This window comes from Excalfactoria chinensis, chromosome 15 (genome assembly GCF_039878825.1).
Source record: "Excalfactoria chinensis isolate bCotChi1 chromosome 15, bCotChi1.hap2, whole genome shotgun sequence".
NCBI classification, from domain to species: Eukaryota; Metazoa; Chordata; class Aves; order Galliformes; family Phasianidae; genus Excalfactoria; species Excalfactoria chinensis.
The window spans coordinates 4904404-4923474 of NC_092839.1; the positions used below are offsets into that span (position 1 = coordinate 4904404).

The window sequence follows — 19071 nt, forward strand, 5'->3', positions numbered from 1 at the left end:
CACAAGCTGACATCCCTCTGCAAGCAGTTCAGACACTCACCGATAACAAATTCACTGCACAGCGCTCACCTCAGCAAACTGTCTCCCCGAGTCACCATCCTTTCAAATCAGCATATAAAAAAATATATATCATAAAAAAAAAACAACACCCCTAGCATTTGTTACAGTTCAGCCAAGTGTGGCTGCAACACAATATTCTGAATGCAACTGAACGTGAGCAAAAGGGGAACATGGGAAGGATCTCTGCAGGGATGTCAGACCCTTTTCCTGCAGCAGGGACAGCAGCACAGCCAGTTTGGGGCCCAGCATAGCAGTACGGTCCCTTACCAGCCCTCCAGCAGCACAAGGGCACCGCTGCCTCGAGCCAGCCCGAACCACTGCCATAAATACAGTGCTGCCCAGCATCCCACCTCAGCTCCCATTCCTAGTGCTCCTCTTGCAAAAAAGACTGCCAAGAACGTCCATTTGCTGCATGAATTATAAGCATCAGACAGAAAGGAGCCATTTCCCAGCAGCTGTAACACTCTTCCCTCCCAGTATAACATTCCAACGGAGAACAAACTCCTGCCACCTCTCCATTGGGGTCACAGGAACCCCATGCACTGCCCTCCCGTAGCTTTTCCCTTTCCCTTGATGATGCTGCATCTGACCCAGAGATTTAGTGCAAAGCCTTTTCTTTGCATCTCCCCCACTGCGCACACCACGTCGGCTTTGTTTCCAAACACTCCCTTAAAATTCCTGAAGCTGGTGCCCAACATGAACCCATCCATCACCAGAGAGGGGCTGCGGTTATCCTATCACCTCACAGATCTGCAGACGGATGCTGCCTTCTGGAGCACAAGCAGAATATAAATGCCATTAGTGAGATGGGGTTATTTCCTCACGGTGAAAACATCTGAGCAGCCCTGCAGAATTACCACCAGCAGCTGTGGGCTGTTTAGGAAGCCAACACCAGCTACCAGCCTGCCTTCAACCCGAACATTCCAGGTGGCACCCACTGCTCAGCATAACTCGATGTCGACTTACAAGTTTTAAATAGCCCTTTGAAAAAGTGGCTTGAGCGTTTCTCACTTCATAAGGGGCAGTGGGAGTTTGAAGACTGAAATACAGAAATAATGAAACTGCAGCTTCCCACGCCACACAGGGAAAAGACATCAGCTAGATGGGAACTAAAGAAAAAACATAATTCTCGCTTGAGCATAGCTTTTGTTGTTCTCCCTCCCCTTATCTGCCTGGTTTTACACCGCTGTTTAACAATTCTTGACTGCACACCCAGAGATCAAAGCCCCTAAACAAACTCAAAGTGGCTCGAATTGTGTTAGCAAGGAGCACAACGCTCTGCATGCAGGCAGGCAACGCTGTGCACGGCTTCAGAAGGCTGCCCATCCAAAAGAAGTTATCCAAGCCATGCTAAATATCCCATGCCAAAAAGGAGTTTGCTGCTATAGATGATGAAAAAGCACCACGACTGATATAACAAACCTCAGAATTAGTATAAACTTTCACATCAAAATGAGTTTGATAGAAGCAGCATACGCACATGCACATGCAGACATGTGGAACCTGCTGAGACCACGGAGTATCTAAGGATATTCACCAGCTCCTGGTTGCCACAGGAGTTATGTGTCAGCAGGTTCTGATTTTCAGAGGAATATGGAAGTCGATGCTATATATAAAGGACCAGACACTCCAAAATCAGACAAGGCTCTTAGGAACATCAGCCACCTGGATAACACCAAACCACCTGAGAGCCGCTCCAACTACGTGGTAATGAAATCATTAGGGACAAAGAGCAGGAAGGAACAGAAGAAGCAAGGCACAGCAACAGCCAGGCTAAAGGAACAACAGCAGCAATGCTATCAGGACATTTCCCTTCCAATAAATCCTAGGGCAATGCTTACGCTTTGCAGTCAGGATCCAGCAACTCCATCTGACGCACATCCACCTCAACTTTCCAACTCTTATCACCTCCTCAAGCAGAGTTTCATTTTTGGGCAGCAGACACTCATTGGCTGCTACGTGCAGCTATTTGTGGCAGCACCTCGGAGCGCAGCGCTGCGTGTGAGGGCAGCCCAGGAGCTGGGGAGAGCTGTCAGAGATCGCAGCCCATGGACACGAGCTCTGATAGCTGTAAGAACTCGGGTTATTCTGGAATTAGCCTTCTGCAACCTGAAAGGCTGTTTAAGTGCGGTATCAATTAAACGCTCATACAAAATATACCCGGAGGAAACAGATCGCTGCACAGTACTATGCACCTTTTTTTTTTTTTTTAAGACAGCAAAAAAAAAAGCATTCAATTTCTCAGGCCAAAATTAAATGAAGAGGGTGATTTCTCATGCTAAGCAGTGCTCCGGAGTCTAGGTCTTGAAAATGCTGATATAAATTGGTGTTGGAATAGCATGCCATTTTCCCTTAGCGTTTTTCCTGAAATGCTGGCTCAGTCCCATTTGGCATCCTTTCAATCACCGATCTAAAAATTAAGTGCCTTGTTCTCATTTATGTTCCCAGCGTTAGAAGGCCTTGATGGAACGTACAAGCAGGCATTAACCAGTTATTCACCATAACCTCGTGTCCAATGCAAGGGACATGGGGACCTTAAGAACCTGCAGGCACTCCCTGCCCACTTCTCATCCTGATGATCAGGTCCCCACAACCTCACACATCTGTCAGCCTGCAGCCATGCCACTAAGAGGCTTCAGTAAATCACAGCCCCAGCCCCAACACAAACATTAACTACCTCGATTCCCCTCCCCTTTTTAGCATGAGAAGTTTCATATTGTTATGAAAGCAGAGGATGAAATGCACTCACGGTGGGATTTCATGCAAGATTAAAAATACAGATATTAATCTTTCAAAGGATTTGAAAAATAAGTCTCAGCAGCACAAGCTTCTGCTTTTAATGCACCTTAATTATTTAACAAAACACACCGTGGGCTGCAAACATCCAGCACAAGTCAAACAGCATCGTGGCCAGAATTTACCAAAGAAAGGAACTGCGTCGAGATGCAGTGAGTGCACATCTGAAGGCAGTAGTTTCATATCACCCTGTGTGGACAAGAGATGACTCCACACAAGAGAGATGACCCCAACTTTCAAGCAGATCATTGTGAGCTTCAGGGGCCAAGACAACCCAAGTCAGTGCAATGCAATCAGCTACAGCAGTAACATGGCAACGTGCCTTTTTGGGGAGGACAGGCAGACACTAATGCACTCAGCACTCAATACTAGCTGAAGTGAAGTGTTTTAGGTGAAGTGTACTGGAGAAGACCCAGCCCTTCTCTGCTGCTGTGCTTAGGATAGCTGTATCTCACTTCTGCAGCGGTGGAGATTTAAGGTTCCTGGAAGGGAAACATATTCCCGGTACAACACCAGTAAGGATGCTAGCTATCTGACACATGGCTCTGCTGATATGATTGCAATAAAGGTGCCTGATCCCAATGCATGTGGAGTTACTGGAAACCACTTCCCCTCTGGCCCACTCACTGCCAGGCAGGGCTACCTCTGAGCTGGGAACTTCTGCAGGACCTCCTTCCAGCCCCGCAGCTTGCTTAGCAAGGCTGCTAAAGATGCCAAGGGACAGTGATGGGGAACGGTCTGAGCACCAGCACTACCTCACAGCAGGAGCTCCTTCACTGCTGGCTCTGAGGCAGAAGCTGCCTCCAACTCAGGATCTGTCTCTTCTGCAGCAAGCTCTCTCTTTCTTCAGGCTTTATTTATATCCACACGGTTTGATCCTGCTGGTTCAGCAAGGACCTCGCTCCAGCACATTTGCCAACTCTGTCACTGCTATTGAAGAGATAAATAGACACACTTCAGATACACATCTGCTCCTTCATCACCCACGAGGCATCTTTCCTCTGCTGGCTGCCCTTCTCAGTCTGCAGGTTTGCCCCATTTCCTTGAAGCCCACAGAGCCAGGGGGAGCTTTGCTGTTGGCAGGGTGTCAGAAAACTCCTAATACAGTTTTCAGAGGACTACAGAACACACACAGACCTTGCTGGCAGCTCAGGCTCTGCAGATGTATCGGCACAGAGCAGCATCCCCAAGGCAGAGATGGCCCAGCTGTGTGAGCACCACGCTGCACATCAGCACTGCTGGCATCCCAGAGCTGCTCACAGCCAAGAGCTGCACCTTATCCTTCCTTAGTGCAACCCTTAAAAGGCTCAAGGAATCGTCACCGCCAGCACAACCATATCGCATCCACACAGTGTTATTGCCATCAGCAATGTATAGAAATTGTATTCAGGGGGGGAAAAAAACCAACATCCAAAGGAATCCTCATTGATGTAACTGGCCAGGAAAAAAACAACGACGAACAATGGCTTTTTCCTTTCTCTTTTTTGCATTTTAATCTTCTGAGCTTCAAGATTAAATCCCCTCGTATTCCAGCTCTATTATCAATTATTCACTTCCATCCCAAGTACTACAAACACTTAACCTAAACAAAGGAATGACAAATGGTTTTGGTGTTGCTCTGCAGCGGGAAATTTCAGGAAGTCCAAACCTTAAGAACCTTCAGGGACTCAGAAAGTAGCTGAGTAATCCTATAGCCACAAAGTCAGGTTATCTCACTGGTTTTATTTCAGTAACTGAATTACAAACCAAGCTAAAAGGTCAGCCTGTCTGGACAAGGAGGACAAAAAAAAAAACAAACAGCAAAAAAGGAGCATTGCTTGCTTATAAAATACACTTGCTGGCCAGAGATTGGATTAAGAAAAAGCACAGCAGGTCCAACCCCCCTCTAAGTGATTATGCTTTAATTTCCTTAAGTAAGAGTACCAAAATACCTCTGGATACGGTAAAATAAATCATTTCAGTGAAGATCCTGCTAGCTGTACAAATCAACTGCAAAGTGCACAGCTGGCCAAGTTGCCTTCCTCTCCCCTTTCCTTTTAAGAAAGGCAATCTGTCAGAAAACGTTGATTCCTTTAAAATGAATTCATGTCTCCAGCAATGTGAAGCAAGTTCTGCCTGGAAGGGTACGTGGGTCTGTAACAGATTTCTTTCTCATTCAGATTCACTCTTTGTTTACAGGCTCCTATGGGCTCTTGACTCACTCACTTATTAAAAATTAACGTATTTCTTCAAGATCACTTATCCTGAGTGCAGCAGAATACCTGCAGGGGCAGCAGTAACACCACAAGTCCAAGCAGTTCCTCCATAGCACACTGCTCCATACAGCACTGCCATCAGCCGCGAGCAGTAGCCACCACCCTGGGGTTGCTCAGAAGGTGGATGCTGTCTGCGTTACATCACAGACTACAATGCTACTGGAAGACAAAGATGCTGGAAAGAAATTCAGAACCTAAGTGATTGTTACTGCGGAAGATAAAGGTAAGGCACAAGAAGAAAACAAGTACCTCAGTGTATCCCCAACCTGAAATTCTCTGCTTTTCCAGGAAGAGTGAAGCTGGCTTAGTGAGGTACAGCGTGTTAAGACACTGCACTGGCATTAGTAACTTATCTGAGTGCTTCACACACTGCAGTCCATAAGGTACAGTAATAACTTAGGACAAGCAGCTTCATCTTCAGAGACAGAGACTAAGCCATCTCTGGTAAACATTAATCTTCACTCAATTAATGTCTTTAATTTCACTCTCAGTCCTTCCTAATCTATCCCCTGCACCAGGATTGCTTCTGAGCAGGGCCACAGCGCTTCCCAATGCCGTATGCCCTAAAGCAAGTGACAGAACAGCAGTGCCACTGCTCTGCCTCTCCTCCGCCACGGGGAAGGAAATGTGAGCCGGCAATGTGAATGCGAGGAAGATGGCAGGAGAACTCAGCATTTTGTGCAGAAAGACAACTGTGGGGATTTCAAGGGCGTTTTGATATTGAATAGCTGCACGACCCCAGGAGAGGCTGCCAGCTTTGCAAACAGGGGCATATGTTTGGTATTTCAGAGACAAATATTTTTCCAGAACGGCCCTCTGGTGAATGAGCCATCTCCTTAAAATCCTTGTCACACGAACCTGCACGCTTCGCCATGCGAGCTTTTCTCAAGTGTTCTCTATTACTGAGGCATCTATTTATAATGACACCGTGCGAAGGCGAGATGCAAAACAAGGACTTAAGAGCTCTGTTTCTCAGTAATATTCCTTTCAGACTGTGTGCGCTAAGTGACTTTTCCTGCCTCTCTCTTGAAGAGCAAAGCTTGGGATCACCTTCAGCACTGCACAGATGAGCCCACCGCAAACTCCATCACTCTGTTTGCTGGAGGTGCCTCAAACGTGACAAAACTCCCCCTGCAAAGTCCTCTGCTGAGGTAAACTGGAGACACCCAGCAGTTCCAGGCACTGCACACCAGCAGTGAGCACCACCTGATCTTCCCATAGGATTTAATGCGATACGCACAAAGGCAAACGCACCAGGACCAGAAGTCAGAGCTGACTTTGCTGCTGCACAGAACACAGCTGCAGGCGGTGCCCTGGGTGATGCCATGGGAAGCACACAAGGCTGGATGCAGGCTTCATCCCTGTCCTCATCTCTCTGTCCACAGACTCCATCCCCCAAGGTGATCACAAGCGATTCTATTGGGATCCTGATGCTGACCCACCAACCTGGGCAAACCTGCCTTTTTTTAATGGTGTTACCCTTTACAAACATTCATGCTGACAGATGAGTTGCAAGAAGATTTTAGAAGCATTTCCAATCGATCTCATCCAAGATGAAATGTTCCTCAAAGTAGACACTGTGCCAAGAATACACCCAGGCTTGAAAACAGGTTTCGGGGCATAACAAGGCTGGAACAGGTTTTCTAAAGAACTCAGTATGCTGTGAGATGTTTCCAGCGTCACACCTTCAATTATTAATTCCTTTTCCCTTCCTCCCAGTGCAGCAGTGCAGGCTGCAGCCTGACCGTGAGCACACAGCAGTGATACAAAGCCAGCACTCACACAGCCTGCCTGCAACACAGCTGGGCACTTCACTCATCCACACAACTTTCAGTCAGTGCCTCAGTCAATTAAACACGACGTCAGGAAAGGACAGGCCAGGATGCTGCATTTACAAGCCTAAAGACTTCTGTAAGAAGTTGATTTCTGGCTGCATTACTTCTGCTTCTATTAAGGGCTGCGACCTAAGCGATGCAACGCAAACAGCAGCGACTCACTTTGCTTCCCACTCACTGCAAGTTTTGTTTGAAAGCCTTATGTCACAGAAGGCCTGCGAGAGACAAAAATACAGCAAGAATGAAATTCTGACAGCAAGTTGTAGCAGTAAGTGCTTTGCAATCAATGTCAGTACGCACCAAAGTGAAAGCAGGTGGTGAACAATGACCCTGTTATAAAATGGAAGGGGACAGAAAGCTATTCTCTTCTACAGCAGATAGAAAATCCAAACCACTGCACTATCCTTCCCATTTCAAGTACTGCTAACAAATCATAAAGCTAAACGTGTACCTTCTGATCTTATTACAACGGGAAGTGAGAAAGGTTTATGAAACCTACGTGGCATGGAGCTCGCTGTAAATCACAGCAGTGCTTGGAAGCAGCCATGAATTGAGGAGGTCTGCAGCAAGGCTGAGAGTGCCTCCTCCATGCAAACGCTACAAAAGATTCAAGACCACTTGAACAAGAAAAGAGAAGATAAGCAAGCTGTTCCAGGGCTTATTTTTATAAATGACTGTATGTTTGATCAGGAGGTAACAAAATAAACCATTTTTCCTTAATAAAGATGTCACCGGTTAAAGTACTTGTTGGGAAGAACATGTCGGCAAGGTAACACTTGAGAGAAGAACAAACAATTAGCTGAGCTTTAAAGAATTTTGGCAGATGGCTGAAGGAAAAAAAGGAAATCCATTTAAGGGACATCAGTGCTATAAATCAAGGCAGGTGACATTTAAAACTGTTGAATAAAACATCACAAAAAGCTGTCTCTTTGTATAAATCATACTTCACAGCAGAAATTACATCCAGGCAATGTAAGTCCAGATCTCAACCAATTAGCAGGAGATACGGTCAGGGTATAGTTTTGGAAGTGAGTTTTCTATTCTGGATTGCCTTCTTTTGTCAGAAAACAAAAATCCTTTGTTTTAAGAGTCTTTCCAAAAAAAGCCATGTTCTCAATGCTCTCCAAGCTTTACTTCAGAGTCAGCAGAGAACAAACAAATAAATACCTTTCAGTTTGCCTGCACCCCAGCCAGCAATCTGCCACAACTCTGGCAAACACGGACAGGAATGCCCATCAGCCATCCCAGATCCGGCTTCTCTCTCAAATTGATCTATATTCTAGTAAATATATTCACTTACTTTAGGACTGAAGTAAGACTATTTGAATCAGCGGCTGCTTGAGAAGTAGCTGGGAAAAGGGGAGCTCACGGCACACAAAGGGGATAAACTCTTGAACAGAACATTCTGAAGGTTCAATGAGTGTTTGGTCAACAGCCTTAGAAAATAATGCAATTAAAAACATCTCTACTTTAACCAAACTTCCCTTTTATTCTACACAAGACTGTATATGTTTAAGCTAATTTTTGGAACAACCAATCCTCATTCAACACTCAAGGGTCAGAGAAACTTGCTTCCTTAGAAGATAAGGAGTGTATCACAAGATTCACTAATCAATAGCAGTTGAGATTATTTGCTTCTCAATGAACTTCTGAACGACCTGCATGCTCTGAAGGATTTTTTGTTAGTGGACAGACTTGCTGGAGCCTCAGTAACCAGCTCAGATTATTCACTTGAGTAATTTCGGATGAGAAAAGAGGAACAAAAAGATCAGTGCAGAGACACCTAAACCAAGCTGCTTAAAAGACAGAGGTAAGTAAGAAGGAGATAAAGCTCACTGGATTGCGTTAAAGGCAGGAAACATTATAAACTGATAAGCTATAAAAAGTCACACAACTTGATCATACAACAAAAGTCCCTTCCTTCCAGCATTTGCCTCACCCATGTATCCTCAGCATGCCTTTCTCCTATTGCTAAAACAGACCCAAGAAGCAGCTTCAACAAAACAAGAACCAATTACTGAGTCTGCTGTTGTTTTCAAAGCCTGCAACTGTACAGAAAACAGTCCCAAGTTTTTAATTCATTGAGGAAGGACAGACAACAGGCAGCGTGGCCATAAAGCACCAACATTAGATTGCTAATAAACACTATCCAAATGAATGTTCAGAGAAACCAAAGGCATTGAATGTTCCAGGTACTGGTAGACAACAAGCTGTTCACAAGACAAATGACATCTTCACAGACAGAATACAATAAATTAGAGCCTTTGGTCATTGTAAAGCAGAATGTGTTTACTGTTATTGATAAACAATAAATCACCTGCCCCCTAGCAGTTCCTCCCTATAAATCACTTCCAAAGGAAGAAACAGATGGCTGCAGCATGCGGCCGCTCAGCCCAGAGCTGGGAGGGGAAGCACAGCACCCAGCAGCTGCACTTCAAACTCGGCCTCCTGCAGCTGCACAGAGGAAACAGCAGGGCAATGCATGAGCCCCAGCTCTGATTCTCAGCAGCAACTTCTTCAGAGACATAGCAGGGCTGAGCAGAGAACAGAGTTTGGTTCACAGAAGTTGCTGCACTTCTCTGGCTTATGACTGCAGCCTGCACTGAGCCACCATAGCCAGCATCCTTCCTGCTGCACCATCCCTGATGTGCAGATGGAGATCCTGATCTGCAGGCAACACTAGGTTGGTATCAGACTCACAAATACATCACGATCCTTATGTGATTTCATTTGTTTTCAAAAGATTTACGCTTCCTATACACTTTTCAGTAAGAACCTCATGCTCTTGCAGACTCAGCATTAAGTCATTCCTTTAAACTGGAAGGAAAAGATCTTCCTCACTGGGGCTGTGAGCAATGTGGTCTGCAGAGAGGTGTCTCTGTCTGCAGCAGGTGGGCTGGAAAGAGATGACCTTAAAGGTCCCTTCCAACCCAAGCCATCCCACTATTCTATGATTGATTCTACGACTTACATTCATGACTTTATCACCAACCAACAGCCTTATGTGCAATGGAACAAGCTGAAGACACAAGACTAGTATGCTTTTCTGCTGGTAAGGACCAGTTTTTGTTTTTGTTTTTTTACCATTATTTTCAATGTAATGTTTCATCCTACTAACCAGAAGTGCAGCGATGAGGATGTTATTAAACAAACAATATATCCCAGAGAAGAGCAGCATAATGGCACACTATCTCAATAAACAGAAAAATTTAAGTTTTCTTTACTGCTTTAGCAAATAGAATTACATCCTCAGTTAGGATATAACTTAGGAAGATGATGCCTTCATTTGTTATGCTTGTAAGAAGATGTAAGCAATAGCTCTGAGTAGAACCAGCTTAAACAGAGAGACAAAAATCATGCTTTTCTATCAGGTGAATAGAAATAGATGTAATGCCTTCTGAATCTGAAGCCTACAGAGTAATGTAGAGGAGGCTGCAGTTGGGATACCAGCTCTTGCAGTGCAGATAATTCAAGAGCTTCAAGAGATGTGAATATATCTCCAGCAAATGTACTTTATTAAACATAAAAGAGCCATACTTCCTTGACAGCTTCCCGGACTATTGCTTTGTCTCTGAGCAAATCACAACCCTAAATGTGAAAGGCATTTCTGTTGCTCACTCCCTGGTACCACTGGCTCCATGTTCCCAGCTCAGCCTCCTGCTCCAGGCAGGAGCACCTGCACCAGTGCTGCTCTTGACAGGCTGCCTTACAGGGTCAGGAGTGGTAGGCTACACCCAAAACACAAGTGATGGAACCATAAAGCCCTGGAGCAAACATCTTCTGTAAAGCCTGCACACAGATGTGATGTGTGCTGTGCTCTTACTCTAGTGCACTACAAATTAACTGCAAGTCTGGTCTGGGTTGAAAAGGCCCACAATGATCATCCAGTTTCAACCCCCTGCTGTGTGCAGGGTCACCAACTACCAGATCAGGCTGCTCAGAGCCACATTCAGCCTGGCCTTGAATGCCTGCAGGGATGGGGCATCCACAGCCTCCTTGGGCAACCTGTTCCAGTGCATCACCACCCTCTGGGTGAAAAACTTCCTCCTAATTCCCCAGTGAAATTGGGATCATTGAGAGGAACTGAAAAGGTTTCAGGATTGTCAAAGGTCCCATAAGACGTGAATGGCTGTAACCTGCTAACTTCCTAATGAAACAGACTTCCAGAAAAGTGACTGGTGCTACAATGCCTGGATGATCCATAAGAAGCTGCTTCAGTGGGCTTGAGCAGAAGGAGGGTCTTTTGAGCAGGTCAATATTAAAATTAGTAGTAGTAAAAATAGTGAACGATCCCACTTTAGTCATAAGTGACATTGCAACACTGGTCTGCTCAGAGCAGTTAAAACTACGAATAAATAACCCTTCAGAAGTGCTTAAGAGTAGCAAACACCACACAATTAATTCTGCTGCGCTACGGCACTGCTGAAAGATTGGAAAGGAAAAGACTGCACGACATCGTCTAAACAAATCTTTGAGCATTATTAGTTTAAGTCTGTGCAACAGCATGTGACTAATGTGGATTGACAAAATGAAATTCAATGACAAAAAGGCTGAGGTGTGATTAGAGCAGTTCAGAACTGCACGCACAATGCAGCCTGCCCATTAGCAGCCCACCCTGCAGCACCTCGGGCATCAGCTCAGCCCAAATTTCAACCTCAGAAACCTAAGGCTGCAGATGCATTGGGTTGATGCCAACATAGATGAAAAGCAGGGCATGGTTCGAGCACCATGTTTTGGAGGAACGGAGCTCATCACCTTTCAGAACAGGATCCTTGGGTTTTCAGCCGTGCAACATATGGGGCTTGATCCAACCGTTATCTAACACGACATTGCCTTGTGATATAAATAGCTTCTTATTTGCCTGCTTCAGAGCAACAATTTAGTCAAGAAAAGGTCAAATGGTTTTACCACAAGGGAAAAGAGAAAAATCTCCTGTAATTTAATATTGTCCTTTTTTCCCCTTTCTCCACCTCCAACAGAAGACCCCATGTGCCACTGACAGGGGAAGGAGGGGAATTCAGACAAGGCCTATTTATCAAGGCTGCAACAGCACAAAACAATAATATTTCAGTTGTTTCCTGAGGCTCTGGAGGCACTTGCACACACCGAGCACCTCACTGATGCTGACTTCTGGGAATCCTGCAAACTCTATAGACAGTGCACAAACCTATTCACCTTGGCAGTGCAGAAATCAGCTATCGCTGCAGCCAAGTCCAGGACAGATGTACCTGAAGCATGTAAAGACTGTATTCCTTCTTACTCTGCAAAGCTTACTAATTGAAAGCATCAATGCAATAAGTGTTAATAAACACGACTTTTAGCCACAGCTAGCCAACACATGGATCCCTTTTAACCTAACAGGAGAAATAGCTCAGTTTTAAGTCTTGGACAAGGTTCTATCCACAGAGTTATCACTTCCACAGCCCAGAGAAGGACCATACAAACCCTGTTGTATAAGGTTGTTTTCAAGTATTTTTCCTGTCCCACAAAAAAAAGGAAGCGACGAGGTGTGAAGGCAGCTCCGTTATAAGATCTGCATGCAGGACAGGCCGGCACGTTCATAATCAGACCAGAGAAATACACACAGCTGCCTACAGATTACTACATGAAGGTGACCCAAGGTCTGATTTATTCCTACATTTTATGATTTGCTCACAGCACACTGGTAATCTATGCACGTGGCAATACTTCAGCACTAATGGAAACGAGTAAACAAGGTCACATGTGTGTCAAGCAGCTGCCCTGCACATCCTAAAGCCTGCACCTACAGCTCTCTGGGCTCTGCAGCTCTGCAAATCCCTCTTGCTGGGAACAAGGACAACTGCTGAACATCACCCAAATTAGAAAGACCAAATAATTACAGCACATTTTCCCTTGGGCCATATCTTCTGTAGACCACAAAACGTTTTTAAGATGCTGTCTTTCCTGGGAAATGCCACACATAGAAAAGTGATTATTTATCATTAAATTACATTGCAGAATGTGAGGTTAACGAGACATACTGGGCACCTCACTAGACTGGAATCCTGTGCTTGGCCCCTGTGATACACAGGCTGACAAAGCAGCTTGCAGGTTATTTTTGCAAAGCATGTCCATGCAGTCAGTTTGAGCCTTCAGGCTAAGCATGACGTAGTGCAAAGGACTACAGAGAAAGAGTGCAGCAGGTCCCCTCTGCCAGCTGCTCTTCCCAGTCTAAATAACAAATCAGAGATGCAGCAGCACAAACCGCAGAACATACATAACAACAGCCTGCCTGAGCTATACAACCAGAACGAATGGCTCCTGCTGTTGTTCAAGCCACAAAGTGAAGCATCTCCTCTGCTGCCTGCCTTGCATCGTGACGAGCAGAGGGAGTTTGCCTCCTGCGTGGCTTTGTGAAGGTGGAGTGAAGCTCACCAAGTGCACCGAGTGCAGCATGACAGCCCAAATCACGGCTGGTAGCAGCACGCTCTGTGAGGGTGTACAATGCATTCAGAGCAAGGAGTGCCTGCAATGAAGCATCACTGAAAGGAAACGCAGTACGGGGAACGGTGTTCAGCAGAGCACGTTTCTTCTGGCATTTCAGCTCACACCAGAATGCTTCCGTCATACAGCTTATATGTTTATACAGAACACAGAACCTACCATCTTTTCTTCTAACTTCTGAAAACTTCCTGAGAATCTACGGTTTGTGTGATCAGAAAAGACTGAAACGGCAGTTTGTAAGAAAAGAGGTTAGCTCGATGCTCACACAGTAACCCCAAATCTACCGCTGAAGCCTGAGAAAACCAAGGAAATTCAATGGTTGCAGCACTGTGGCTGTTTTTATTGGTGGTTTTTTTTGCCACTCTGCATTCAGGATTAACGTTTTCCAACTACCACCCTGAATCCTACTGTTCTATTTTATTTTGGATGTGTGATGGGGAATGAAGGCATCAAAGTTTCTACCTTAATGTCCTCAGGCTTTCCTTTTTCCTGTTCGCTCTTGACCAAGAAACACACACACAGATAACGACTGGTTACGATAACCAAGAATTACCTATAGGAAACAAATCCTTCAAAATGACCCATCCAAATGCACTGGCAATTACAAAGCGCTCAAGTTTCCCATTAGTCTGTTAAAACAAGAAGTCATCTTACAGCAGCTCTCACTAAAATTCTTAAGGATTGTCACATCGATTGCATTCCGTAGTGTAGACTTACAAACTCGTAGTCTCCATCCTGTGGTACTTTCCAATCAGATGAGTTTTTTGTCTGGCCAGACACATTCTTCCCAAAGCTATTGACTTGATTCTCCTTCGCCTTCTGCTCAAAGTATTCCAGGAATGATGGTCTGGCTGGCTGCATCGTTTCGTCCCTCCCTGGAAATATAAGAAAAAAAAAACAAACCAAAAAGCACAGTTGTTTTAAATATATACTTTCAGTTATGCTGCCTTCTATCACACCCAAAAGAGAGTTCATCTTTTTAGCACACACTAAATCACACAGTACTGCTGAAACACTATTTTTCGGCAGCTGTTCAGATAGAAAGCTATTCTGAACCATCCAGAAACGTAGAAGGGAAGCTCAAGGTCCACCACACATGTGATGACAGCACCGGAACCTTGGGCCCCACAGCTGCAATCTGTCCTTCAAACCGTGCCACCAGCAAACCAAGCTCTGCACACTGAATGCTGCATGGAAGCTGCCACCTACTGCTGCAGTTCTACATCCCAACCAGGGCGCAGGCTGCAAACACTACACGTGCCAAAACCAAAAAGCATTATTTTCCGAGCACAAACCCACATTTATATTCATGAATGAAGCGGTACAAAAGTAAGCCTTGCCACATCTGCCTCACAAATGGCTCCTAGGAGAAGTCAGGTTCTAGATTTCTTGGGTAGAAAGTATCAGTTAATTTGATAAGTAGCTTTCTTTTTAGAGACAGGTGGTAACTATCAAGTTAACTGTTCTTTGTTTTGTGGTTGTTGCTGTTTTGTGTAGTAGTTGTTTTTCTTAAGTTAATTCCTCTGAACTGATTGGATTACTTGAATAAACCACATATATAAATTAACTGCCCAAGTTCAGACCGCGTTTAAGAAACTTGGGTCAATAACAAATGAGTAAGGAAACAAAAGGAAACAGAGCAGTCTCAATAAGCACCTGAATACACTTTGATTTGGAAGAGCAGCCTCATAAACCCCCAAAGAACCATCACAGGGAAACGCGTTCACCCATAGGGCAGCAGAGCAGACAGCTCTGAGCACAATGTCTCAGCACAATGGGGCCCACCTTGCTCTAGCATTTCTAAATCATCCTTCATTGCAGAAGTGCAATGAAAGGAAGGACACTGCTGACCATTAAGAGCAACGAACCAGCACAACTGTAGTCCCACTGGGTAACCAGGGATGTCATGCAGTTGGTCAGACCACGGATATGAGCACTTCTCCCATTTCCTCCAGCCTCCACATCACCTGAACTACTCCTGTCACCTCAGTGCACCGTTACAATGAACGAGCCTAGCAAGCCATCAAACAAAATGCCTCCAGCACCAAACATGCAGTTAAGACTACTCAGAACTTCATGCCACCGTGCTGATCTTCACAATGAAACACCTCATAAAAACCCATGAGCGTGTGAGGTGAGCACTGTGACAATACCGAGTGTTTCTATTGCAGTAAAATACCATTTTTAGGCAGCAGAGTAGCTCCACCTCCTTCAAACATATTTTTTAGCCAATGCAGAAACCACAGCTTTCAGAAAGCAGGACTGGGGGTCTGAGCACCAGAGTTAACAGGAGCGGGCAGCAGAACTGCCAACCATGTGCACAACTCCAGACTGTGGGAACAGGTTCACTGCCGAATGCCATTCGGTTGAAGTAAACCCCATCTGCCTGGCAGGCAACCAACCAGCTCTTCAGAGCCCCAGAAGTACACAGAGAAAACAGAGCTGCCCTTGGAGCAGCTCGCTGGGTCTGCACGGTGCACTGCAAGAGAGGACTACCACAAATGAGATGCTGGGCTGCAAGAGACTCAGCAGTGCCTTCCTCTTGGAAAAAAAAGTATTACCTCCTCCAGAAATCCATTAAGATTTAATCACAGAATATCATTCCTGAGCAGAAAATTGCCATCCAGTGATCCAGAACTCCCCTGGCAAGATGTCTGAGCCTCAGACAAGCATTCCAATTCCTTGTTCAGCCATTGAATACTTAGGAAGTTATTTGTCTGCAGACACGCTGAAAGGAACACATTTAGTCTATCCCTAGTATTAATTCCCCTTTAAAAACAAAACCAGAAAACCTACACCCCCCAAAAAAACAACTTATGCAGAACCAGATCATGAAAGATGTCTTCAGACAGACTGCATGAAGGTCAGTCACGAAACGTCTGTGAAGGAGAGAACAGATTTGCTATTGGGAATAATTACTGAAATACAATAGCAATCCAATTACAGCAAAGTGATAAAACATTTATTTAGAATGAAGTAAATACACCACTTGCATCCTGGCAGCCCAGCCCGCATGAAGCAGGGCTAAGTTAATGCTATAGCCAATCGTGGCAATGTTTAGCACTGACAAAGCTTATCAAAACAAATGAATTCCTAATGACCCAGGCTAATCTATACACAGCTTACCGAGAGCCAGCTTGGGTCTCAAATTTAATTTGGGCTTCCTAGATGAAAAAGCCATTTACATTAAGCTTGCACTGTACACTTACAGAACAACTACTAGCAAAGGAGAATCTGAAAGCAAATGCCCCACACAGCTGACTTTGGATTGCACAGTTTCTTTATGACTATCGATTCGTACAGGAGAATAACTGTGTGACTTCAACACACTCAGTTCCCCATGTTTGTGTTTTACCCATAACTACAATATTTGTGACCAGGTAATGGGGATGGGACAAGAGGCGATGGCCTCAAATGGCAACAGGGGAGGTTCGGTTTGGATATCAGGAAACATTCCTTCTCAGAAAGAGGGGTGATGGGTCAGGCTGCCCAGGGAGTGTGGGGTCAGCATCCCAGGAGGTGTCCCAGAGCCGTGGAGATGTGGCACTGAGGGACGTGGGCATGGTGGGGTGGGTTGGGGTTGCACTTGATGCTCTTACAGGTCTTTTTCAACCCTAACGATTCCATAATTTATCACAAGGCACATGTGAAAATAAGTTTTATTTACTAAAACTTCTGCTTTCACACTGATATGAAACAGGCAGAGAAGGAAGCAAATGAAGTGGCAGTGGTAGTTTATAATCCTGAGAGTACCACAGCATTTTTGGCCTCATCAGTGCAAGCAACCAAGATGGCACAGCAGAAGGGTGCAGCAAGAATGGGCTGTAAGTTGGGATGGAGAACAGCCATGATTTACTCAGCCCGGACCGGGCAGGAGGAGCACAGTGAGGCTTCCCAAAGCCCTGCAGAAGCTGGAACAGCCTTCCTGTCACCCATGCAGTGCCATCTTTTCAGAGATGAGCCCCTGTTAATTGAACAGAAGGATCACACTGCTGTACTTTTAAGGTTTTGGTAACAGGCAGCTGAAGACAAAACTGCATCGCTGCTATTTGCAGGATCAGGTGCTGCCAGGATGACAGTGCACTAAGCACGTCGGTGCCAAAAAGCATTTCAGTTTCCACGTTTGTAAGGTTAGACTAAAATACAAATAGTTGACAGAAAGTGAGATCACAGCTGTGGCAGAGAAGCGCCTTTTATTAGAAGGTCATCCTGCAGTGACAAAAAAAGGCTTCTCTGGGCATTTATTTTGAAAGCTGAGGAGTAGCGTATAAGGTTTGTGCTGTGAGAGCTCTCTGGAGCCATTAGCAGCCTGCCATCGAGATGTGCAGTCATCTTTTAGGAGCTGTATTAATTACACAAATGGAACACCGCAGCTCTGCTGGAACCAGCCCAGCCGACTGCAGAACTGCAGATTTGGGCACACCAAGCACCCGGTACTTGTGAAGTCACGTTCAGCTCGGCCCTACAGTAAAGGACAGAAGCCTTATACATACCATAAAGCCTTCCTCATACCCACACTGCCTGCTATCAATTCGTATTTAGAAAAGACCAGGAAAACAACAGCCTAGATAAGCCAGAAGACAGCAAAGGCTGAGTGCAGCACACAGATCTCTCACACCAAGCAAGAGTGGACAAAGGAGGTGTGCAGAGCCCTCCAGGCATTGCTACTTCCACACGGTGCTGCAGAGAAAGAGAAATGATAAAGAAGAAATAGCATAGCCAATTAAACCGGCACAAGATTTAGCTTGTCCTCCAAAAGTAAGGAGCGCCAGTGAAAGCAGATCATTCAGAATCATCCAGTCCCAGAAATGAAAGTACTCACTTCGTTGATTTTGTCTAATTATCTCTCACGACCGAAACATTTCAGAAGCTCGTGAGCTTCAAAGGAAATCTTCAGAAGGAAAGTAGACTTCCAAGTCCTTCTATCTGACTGCAGGAGCTTACTGAGCAATGACACCATCATTGCTGCTTATCTGTACGATTACTCTTCTCGATCTGACAGCAGAAGGATCCCCGTTTTGTTACTCTTCCCTCTTCAAAGCAATATCTGTCACCAGCCAGAGTAAATCCCAGAATCATGCAGCCTACCATGAGACAGACCCATAACCTCAGGAACACATCTACACTTTACTCAAGGCACTGAAGTTAATGCTGCATTATCTAAAATACCTACTCTTGAAGCCACAGTGAGAGATTTCCTCCCTTCTCTCACAGCAGCAGGAAGCAGCCCAGTGACTGGGAGCAGCCAGGAGATCCCACCACAAATACGGTTTGAACCACTGCTGGATCTAGCCGTAGATTTTAAGAACCAGCACTCATAACAGTTTCATAAGGGGACCATTCATCTATAAAGAAGGTAATTTAAATCAACAACCATGAAGTGATGAATTACTACATTAGCAATATCAAACTAAAATCAGATACTTGGTACATGAGCACATATTTGTCAGGATTCCAGGAAGCTGCAATCTTTAGAAAGACAACTGTTGTCAGCTTTGGAAGATATTCATGTTTTAACAGGATGTCAGGAGCAATGAGATCAAATGTTTTAAACCAACTCACTTGCACTAAGGAAAGTACAACCAGCTCCTTGAACAAAGCCCAGGAAGATAACTTTACAATAAAATAATTCATGATCCTTCAGTTGATAAGAACAAATT

The 19071-nt window shown here is 45.0% G+C and overlaps 1 protein-coding gene across 2 annotated transcripts in view; it reads right to left on the bottom strand.

Annotated features, from left to right (window-relative positions):
* STK4 (serine/threonine kinase 4) overlaps nucleotides 1-19071 on the bottom strand; it is a 38347-nt gene that overhangs the window by 4368 nt on the left and 14908 nt on the right. For both annotated transcript variants that reach the window (XM_072350128.1, XM_072350127.1), the window contains one exon: nucleotides 14129-14286. In XM_072350128.1, coding sequence (XP_072206229.1) covers nucleotides 14129-14286 — 158 coding nt within the window. The remainder of the gene's footprint in view (nucleotides 1-14128; nucleotides 14287-19071) is intronic.